At 39.3% G+C, this 9,100-nt stretch overlaps 1 protein-coding gene across 1 annotated transcript; it reads right to left on the bottom strand.

The window, feature by feature from the left end:
* Positions 1-285: 285 nt before the first annotated feature.
* On the bottom strand, positions 286-8,856 carry LOC109628025 (putative leucine-rich repeat-containing protein DDB_G0290503). The gene is made up of 22 exons (XM_069536148.1): positions 8,634-8,856; positions 8,401-8,481; positions 7,898-7,966; positions 7,659-7,745; positions 7,461-7,549; positions 6,901-7,055; positions 6,597-6,721; positions 5,806-5,950; positions 5,629-5,723; positions 5,445-5,551; positions 5,185-5,362; positions 4,952-5,032; positions 4,450-4,518; positions 4,211-4,297; positions 4,013-4,101; positions 2,672-2,826; positions 2,372-2,496; positions 1,508-1,652; positions 1,330-1,424; positions 1,147-1,253; positions 887-1,064; positions 286-734 (listed from the first exon to the last, which is right to left on the bottom strand). The coding sequence occupies exons 1-22, from the start codon at positions 8,739-8,741 to the stop codon at positions 654-656; spliced, it is 2,451 nt and encodes an 816-aa protein (XP_069392249.1). The 5' UTR covers positions 8,742-8,856; the 3' UTR covers positions 286-653.
* Between the last annotated feature and the right edge of the window lie 244 nt (positions 8,857-9,100).

A 9,100-nucleotide genomic window follows, 5' to 3' on the forward strand; every position in this document is an offset into this window, starting at 1 on the left:
TATAACTATATAGGACTACAGTACAAGGCATAGAAAAACATGCACACACACACTCAGTATTTCCTGTTTATGTCACTTCCTGTTTTACTTTGATACTCACATTTGTCTGTTTCCTTTAGGTAACTTCACTCCTGCCCTCGTGTAATCCCCCCCATGTACCTGGTTTCAGTTAGTATATTATTTTTTTGTATAATGAACCTTGACTGGAATAAACGACCACCAGTTGTGCTTTTGGGTCCCCAGTTCACGTGCTCAGCCTTTACAATCAGACACTGTACCTTAGTCTTCTGTTGGTTTTTTTTTTTATTTGTTTTTTTATAGGAAAAAAAAAATACAAACAGTGGGTCAGTGATGTCTCAAAGCACAATTCAAAAAAGCTTTGTCAGTAAAACATCTTGGAGAAAATGAGTGCCAAAAATGGTAAGATGTCCAAGACAGTCTCGGTGTGTCTCAGCACTTGCGTTCGATGTCCAAAGCAGCCACCGGAAACCCCTTCTCGTGCTTGGTTCATCTCTCTTCCATTCATGGGTCTTATTCTCCATCCGGTAGTGTGTAATGACACTTGAGCAATATTACCCAACCATAAAATAAATGAATTGTGGAAAGTGGAAGAAAAACCACATAGCCTCTGTCACCTAGTTAGGGCGGCAGCTCTACTTGGGAAGATATGCGCGGCGCAAGTTCTTCTGTCTTATCTGCTGCTGCTTTGGAGTTCTGTATGTGGTGATTGGTACCTATAAAACAAAAGCCTCATGAGTTCAGTGAATCAGCCCCTACAGAATCTATAGCATAATATCCACAGGCTAAAACAGCAGTCAGTACATATGTAAACTAACTGATTAGCAGTATTGTAATTAAATACAGTGTATAACTGAATGAGGCTGACCGGTTTGCATTTTTTCTGCTCTGGGATGAGCTTTGCCATCGGAGGAGGTTGTGGTTTGGGTTCGGTGAGACATAACTCCTGGGGCTTTGTGGTTTTGATCGGAGCTTTCTTGACCTGACTCTCACAGGACATTTTCAAAGTAAGCGGGTCCGCGAGAAATTCAACATTGGGGAACAATCTAAAGGACAAACAAACATATGCTGTCATGTCTTGTTTTTATAATGTAATAGTCTGAGAAGGATCTCCCAGGACTATTTTACCTCAGCAGGGGACCGATCCACTGTTCCTCCACACAGGCAGCATCATAGATATCATTCCGCTCTTCCTTTGCACTTCTGGTGAGGCGTGTGAATAAGAAGTTGAGGAACTATAACAAAACACACAACAGAGCTTTAATTGCTGTGTCTTCAACTTCAAGGACAGTGATGTGTTCAGAAACTTACTGTGTATATCTCCTTGATGTCCAGAGATTTGACAATGTCTCTAAAACACTGAAGCCCAATGTCTTCAATCAGGAATATGGCGAGGTAACAGATAACTGAGGAGCAACAGAGTGTTATAAACATGTTCTTTTATCAAGAGTAAAACAAAAATTCATGCCTGTTAATTTCATTAACTTACTGACAAACTGGTGCCAGTCACGACTGGATAACGTTCCCCCGTTCTTGCTGTAGAAATTGATGACAACTATGTCCAGTAACTTTCTGCGCATAATGCTTCCAGAGACAACATCAAGTATGAACCTCTTATGCTGAGCATCCATGGCCTGTGAAAAAAAAATGGAATTTTTAACTAAATTTGCAGTAGACGCTGACATAGCTTTATTTCTCTCACGGTCTGAGGAATCTGTCCCACCACTGTTAGACCTTATTAAAAAGTTTGGGAAGCTATCGGGGTGTACTATAAATTGGCAGAAGAGTGAATGTATGCCTCTCAGTCAGGATGTAAATCCAGAGTTTCTCTGTAATCTTCTGTTGAAGATTACTGACCGTGTAAAGTACTTGGGGACCACTGTTCCTAAGCAATGAGACCTTTTTTTTAAACTGAGCAATATAATTATGATAAACTTAGGAGTGATAATGAATACTGGCGAACATTTCCCCTGTCAATGGGTGACCTGTCAAGGTTCCTATATTTACTTCAAAACATACTGAAAACACTCTTATAGGTAAAGAAATATCTTTGTAAATCTAAATAAACTTTGAATCGCGGGCAAAACATTTTCTTGTTTGATAACCGCCTCAATGTTCAGTCTTTTTTTCTGGAAAAGTTATGAATACTCTCCAAAAAATACTCTGATAAAAGTCAAAAGATGGTCTGTTTAACAAATATATTATAATACAGGAAATGTAAACAGAGGGGGTATCACCACCCCTCAAAAAAGCTATAAATAAAACAAAGAAAAACCTTACAGTATGAAGGTGAAAAAAATCGAATTTAAATTGGTGTTACATGAAAAGATACAACACAGATCTAACCACCTACCTGCAGATCTTTAGCAGCATCTTCTATGAACTGATCCAAAGTCTGTTTGCCTTCACTGAACTTGTCCAGCAACACAATCGCCTCCTTGACAAGAGATCCATAGTTTGATCCCATTTTACAAAGACCTGCAGAAATGGATGGAGAGTGATAACTGTGATGAGATAATCTGCACTGAAAATGCCAAAAAAATAAAGTTATCACTAATAGAAAAGTGGAAAAATATGTATTTGTTCTAAAATATTATAGATTCATGAAGAGTTTTCAGGAGAAGAGCAGCTTGTTTTCAGCTCGAACCAATACCATGTTTAGCAGTTTTGGCATTGCTGCTCTTGATTTGGTTGAGTCTTCGCAGCTCTTCCTGTTCTTTCTTGGACTTCTTCTGCAGAGCCAAAACTCTCTTGTGTTCAGCGTCTTTCTGCTTAATATCCTTGCTGGCCTCCTTCTCCATCTCTTTCCTGCAACATGCCAAACAACATAACATGAGCGTCTATAGGCATCATATCTGGCTACATAGCTTTCATGGTGATGAAAGCGATTATCAGAGCTTCAAAATGGGTGGTAGGTGGTGAGTGACAAAAGTCGGGGTTCCAATTAACACCAATCAGGGTGTACATGAACGTCATGACAACCCTGACCACAACAGTGACATGCACCAGACAGTTGCTAGGGAAACTTGAAGAAATAATAACATGAGCCAGCCTTGCCGTCCAAACCAAACGCAGTTCAAAGGACAACATTTGTCCATGAAGGGGAAAAGGGACAGAGAGGGCCTCCTCCACTGCCTGGCTTACAGTTCCATCACATATTGTCACTACCACCATGAGACCAGACTTGATACTCTGGTCTAATACCCTGCGCGCCATCTACACTTTAGATTTTACAGTACCCTGGGAGGATGTGGTTGATGAAGCAGCACAGACATGCCCCGCACCAGACTATAAAAGAAACATCACACACTGCAGAATACTGCATCTAATGGCTATGGATCTGGAGCAAGGATCCCAACTGGGCCCCAAGATGCTAGGGATAGCACCCAGGTCTGATCAGCCTGTGGTGGGCCTGCCTTAGAAGAGGGTGTCTTTTGATTAAAACGCAGAAACACCTGATGACACTATGGTATACAACGGAAGATATGTGCCTAACATCAACTGGTGGTAGGCATTATTTAGTGCGATTGAACAGGAAAGGGATATACTCCATCTTTTCCTATGTTCTAAAATGGGACAGTGTTTAGTTTGAAAAGGCATAGAGGTAATGACATCTGATCTACTGAGCGTTGATTTCATCATTGATTACATCATTGATTACATCATTGATTACAATGCCTAAACACTTGATGATGCTAAGGCGCACAACGGAAGTTATGTCCCTAGCATCCACTGGCGGCTTCCAACACCTGCTAACATCTACTGGTTATTTGTAACTTAAATAGTGCAGAGAACCTTCAAATGTACAAGGGACATTCACCATCTAGTCCTGTATTACACAAATTTGTCGTTGTTTTGCTTTTTGTTGTTGTGTTTTGTGATTAGCCATTGTCATTCCTCATTTGGTGTTTTCATTTGCCCTTCAGTGCCACTTTGGGATACTGATAATGCTGAGAAGTGGGTCAATGTGTGGCATGTAAACACAGTGCTGTACCTTTGCAGCTCCTCCTTCTTCTTACGTTGAAGCAGAGCTGTCTCCCTCATCTTGGCTGCTTTGTTGGGCTTGACGGGAATGTTTATATTCTGACAACATCAGCAAAATGAACACATTAGATATTAATATACATGATATTAATATACATAAGCAATGAAAGATTGATCATTTGAAGCAGATGAAGTAATCAGATCTCACCTTATTACTAGGCAGAGGTTTAGTGGGAGGAAGTGAACTGAACTGGAGCTTTGAATCGAAGTCTTTCTGGATCTGGTCCATCGCTCGCTGCAACACAGATAATGGTTCATCAACAGCTGATCAGTGAAAATGGCTCAATACAAAGTAAAAAGTGAATGTGTGATTAACATCAAGGTTGAATCCAGCCTCCAGCGAGGTAAAATGAGAAAAACATATCAATCACAGAAAAAAGTCCCTACCTTAGTGTGTTCAGACATCTGTGGATTCCCACATCTGAACTGTTTCATGTTTGCCTCATTCAGCAGTTCCTGTGGAAAACAGATAGGATGTCATTACAAATGCATGTAATAAAAACATATAAGAAGTGATTATAAGAACTTGATACAATACTTGAAATAAATTGTTAATAACTGTGACAGGTTGTGTTTATCGTTTCAGGGTTTTGGGGGTGTCAGCTGACACAACAGAAGAAACATTAGTGCATTTGTGTAAAACTGGGATATTTGTATATTTAGAAATTGTCCAAACACCATAAACCCCACATGCATTGGTATAGAATATATTTATTAATGTTTCGAATGTTTCTCTGTGTTTTATCTAACTGTTGGATGTATGAGCTGTTGATTTACTCCCACCCCCTCTGTTTACATTTCCTGTATTATAATATGTTTGTTAAACAGACCATCTTTCGCCTTTTATCAGAGTATTTTTTGGAGATAATAGTAAAATCAGACGCTGTACCTTAGTCTTCTGATTGTTCTTCTGTTTTATCTGCTGTATGACCTTCAGCTCCTTTGGACTTCTGTGTGTGGTGATTGGTACCTATAAAACAAAAGCCTCATGAGTTCAGTGAATCAGCCCCTACAGAATCTACAGCAAAATATCTACAGGCTAAAACAGCAGTCGGTACATATGTAAACTAACTGATTAGCAATATTGGAAATAAATACAGTGTATAACTGAATGAGGCTGACCGGTTTGCATTTTTTCTGCTCTGGGATGAGCTTTGCCATCGTAGGAGGTTGTGGTTTGGGTTCGGTGAGACATAACTCCTGGGGCTTTGTGGTTTTGATCGGAGCTTTCTTTACCTGACTCTCACAGGACATTTTCAAAGCAAGCTGGTCCGCGAGAAATACCACATCTGGGCGCCATCTAAAAGACAAACAAACATATGCTGTCATGTCTTGTTTTTATAATGTAATAGTCTGAGAAGGATCTCCCGGGCCTATTTTACCTCAGCAGGGGACCGATCCACTGTTCGTCCACACAGGCAGCATCATAGATATCATTCCGCTCTTCCTTTGCAGTTGTGGTGAGGCGTGTGAATAAGAAGTAGAGGAACTATAACAAAACAAACAACAGAGCTTTAATTGCTGTGTCTTTCAACTTCAAGGACAGTGATGTGTTCAGAAACTTACTGTGTGCATCTTCTCGATGTTCAGAGATTTGACAATGTTGCTAAAACTCTGAAGCCCAATGTCTTCAATCATGAATATGGCGAGGTAACAGATAACTGAGGAGCAACAGAGTGTTATAAACATGTTCTTTTATCAAGAGTAAAACAAAATTCATGCCTGTTTTTTTCATTAACTTACTGACAAACTGGTGCCGGTCACGACTGGATAACGTTTCCCCGTTCTGGTTGTAGAATTCCTCGACAACTTCATCCAGTAACTTTCTGTGCTCAGTGCTTCCAGAGACAACATCAAGTATGAACTTCTTATGCTGAGCATCCATGTCCTGTGAAACAAAAATTGATTTCTACGAAATTTGCAGTAGATGCTGACATAGCTTTGTTTCTCTCACGGTCTGAGGAATCTGTCCCACCACTGTTAGACCTTATTAAAAAGTTTGGGAAGCTATCGGGGTGTACTATAAATTGGCAGAAGAGTGAATGTATGCCTCTCAGCCAGGATGTAAATCCAGAGTTTCTCTGTAATCTTCTGTTGAAGATTACTGACCGTGTAAAGTACTTGGGGACCACTGTTCCTAAGCAATGAGACCTTTTTAAACTGAACAATATAATTATGATAAACTTAGGAGTGATAATGAATACTGGCGAACATTTCCCCTGTCAATGGGTGACCTGTCAAGGTTCCTATATTTACTTCAAAACATACCGAAAACACTCTTATAGGTAAATAAATATCTTTGTAAATCTAAATAAACTTTAAATCGCGGGCAAAACATTTTCTTGTTTGATAACCGCCTCAATGTTCAGTCTTTTTTTCTGGAAAAGTTATGAATAAAGTAAACAAGAACAACCACCCCTCAAATAAGCTATAGATAAAACAAAGAAAAACCTTACAGTATAGCCTAAAGATGAAAAAAATCGAATTTAAATTGGTGTTACATGAAAAGATACAACACAGATCTAACCACCTACCTGCAGATCTTTAGTAGCATCTTCTATGAACTGATCCAAAGTCTGTTTGCCTTCACTGAACTTGTCCAGCAACACAATCGCCTCCTTGACAAGAGATCCATAGTTTGATCCCATTTTACAAAGACCTGCAGAAATGGATGGAGAGTGATAACTGTGATGAGATAATCTGCAGTGGCAGAAAATGCCAAAAAAATAAAGTTATCACCAATAGAAAAGTGGAAAAATATGTATTTGTACTAAAATATTATAGATTCATGAAGAGTTTTCAGGAGAAGAGTAGCTTGTTTTCAGCTCGAACCAATACCATGTTCAGCGGTTTTGGCATTGCTGCTCTTGATTTGGTTGAGTCTTCGCAGCTCTTCCTGTTCTTTCTTGGACTTCTTCTGCAGAGCCAAAACTCTCTTGTGTTCAGCGTCTTTCTGCTTAATATCCTTGCTGGCCTCCTTCTCCATCTCTTTCCTGCAACATGCCAAACAACATAACATGAGCGTCTATAGGCATCATAGCTGGCTACATAGCTTTCATGGTGATGGAAGTGATTATCAGAGCTTCAAAATGGGTGGTAGGTGGTGAGTGACAAAAGTCGGGGTTCCAATTAACACCAATCAGGGTGTACATGAACGTCATGACAACCCTGACCACAACAGCGCCATGCACCAGACAGTTGCTACATGTACAAGGGACATTCACCATCTAGTCCTGTATTCCACAAATTTGTTGTTGTTTTGCTTTTTGTTGTTATGTTTTGTGATTAGCCATTGTCATTCCTCATTTGGTGTTTTCATTTGCCCTTCAGTGCCACTTTGGGATACTGATAATGCTGAGAAGTGGGTCAATGTGTGGCATGTAAACACAGTGTTGTACCTTTGCAGCTCCTCCTTCTTCTTACGTTGAAGCAGAGCTGTCTCCCTCATCTTGGCTGCTTTGTTGGGCTTGACGGGAATGTTTATATTCTGACAACATCAGCAAAATGAACACATTAGATATTAATATACATGATATTAATATACATAAGCAATGAAAGATTGATCATTTGAAGCAGATGAAGTAATCAGATCTCACCTTATTACTCTGCGGAATTTTAGTGGGATGAAATGAACTGAACTGGAGCTTTGAATCGAAGTCTTTCTGGATCTGGTCCATCGCTCGCTGCAACACAGATAATGGTTCATCAACAGCTGATCAGTGAAAATGGCTCAATACAAAGTAAAAAGTGAATGTGTGATTAACATCAAGGTTGAATCCAGCCTCCAGCGAGGTAAAATGAGAAAAACATATCAATCACAGAAAAAAGTCCCTACCTTATTGTGTTCAGACATCTGTGGATTCCTACATCTGAACTGTTTCATGTTTGCCTCATTCAGCAGTTCCTGTGGAAAACAGATAGGATGTCATTACAAATGCATGTAATAAAAACATATAAGAAGTGATTATAAGAACTTGATACAATACTTGAAATAAATTGATAATAACTGTGACAGATTGTGTTTATCGTTTCAGGGTTTTGGGGGTGTCAGCTGACACAACAGAAGAAACATTAGTGCATTTGTGTAAAACTGGGATATTTGTATATTTAGAAATTGTCCAAACACCATAAACCCCACATGCATTGGTATAGAATATATTTATTAATGTTTTCTAATGTTTCTCTGTGTTTTATCTAACTGTTGGATGTACGAGCTGTTGATTTACTCCTACCCACTCTGTTTACATTTCCTGTATTATAATATGTTTGTTAAACAGACCATCTTTTGCCTTTTATCAGAGTATTTTTTGGAGATAATAGTAAAATCAGACGCTGTACCTTAGTCTTCTGATTGTTCTTCTGTTTTATCTGCTGTATGACCTTCAGCTCCTTTGGAGTTCTGTGTGTGGTGATTGGTACCTATAAAACAAAAGCCTCATGAGTTCAGTGAATCAGCCCCTACAGAATCTACAGCATAATATCTACAGGCTAAAACAGCAGTCGGTACATATGTAAACTAACTGATTAGCAATATTGGAATTAAATACAGTGTATAACTGAATGAGGCTGACCGGTTTGCATTTTTTCTGCTCTGGGATGATCTCTGGCATTGGCAGGGGTTGAGGTTTGGGTTCTGTGAGACAGAACTCCTGGGACTTTGTGGCTTGAAGTTGGTCCATGACAATATCAATATCGGTCTTCTTCTTTGTTCGGTTTATTGGCAGGTGGTACAGTTTTGTATTCCACTTGAAACAAGCTTTAAGTAAAGAAACTTCTTCTTTGTTGGGTTCATTACACCCTAACCTCCTAAATAAAAAAACCTCTCTAAAAGACATTTTACTCATGATCAAAAGACATTTTAGCCATGATGATCAAAGGACAGTTTACCCATGATGATGGAAATGTATGGACAAAGGATAGAGTAAATCAAAGTACCTCTAGGAACAGTGCACCAACACAAAAAATGGACCTTGATGTTGGTTTCCACCCGCCAATAAACTGAACAAAGATGAAAGAAAGTTTTTTGATGTGTGGTGTG

This window comes from Paralichthys olivaceus, chromosome 12 (assembly GCF_024713975.1).
Source record: "Paralichthys olivaceus isolate ysfri-2021 chromosome 12, ASM2471397v2, whole genome shotgun sequence".
Lineage (NCBI taxonomy): Eukaryota > Metazoa > Chordata > Actinopteri > Pleuronectiformes > Paralichthyidae > Paralichthys > Paralichthys olivaceus.

Excerpts from the sequence above, each read along its gene's own strand:
- LOC109628025 (XM_069536148.1), bottom strand. The coding sequence starts at position 8,741 with ATGGACCAACTTCAAGCCACAAAGTCCCAGGAGTTCTGTCTCACAGAA. Across the intron at positions 2,827-4,012 it reads AAGAAGGAGGAGCTGCAAAG|GAAAGAGATGGAGAAGGAGG; the intron begins GTACAGCACTGT and ends GGCATGTTGCAG. Across the intron at positions 2,497-2,671 it reads TGCCAAAACTGCTAAACATG|GTCTTTGTAAAATGGGATCA; the intron begins GTATTGGTTCGA and ends CCATTTCTGCAG.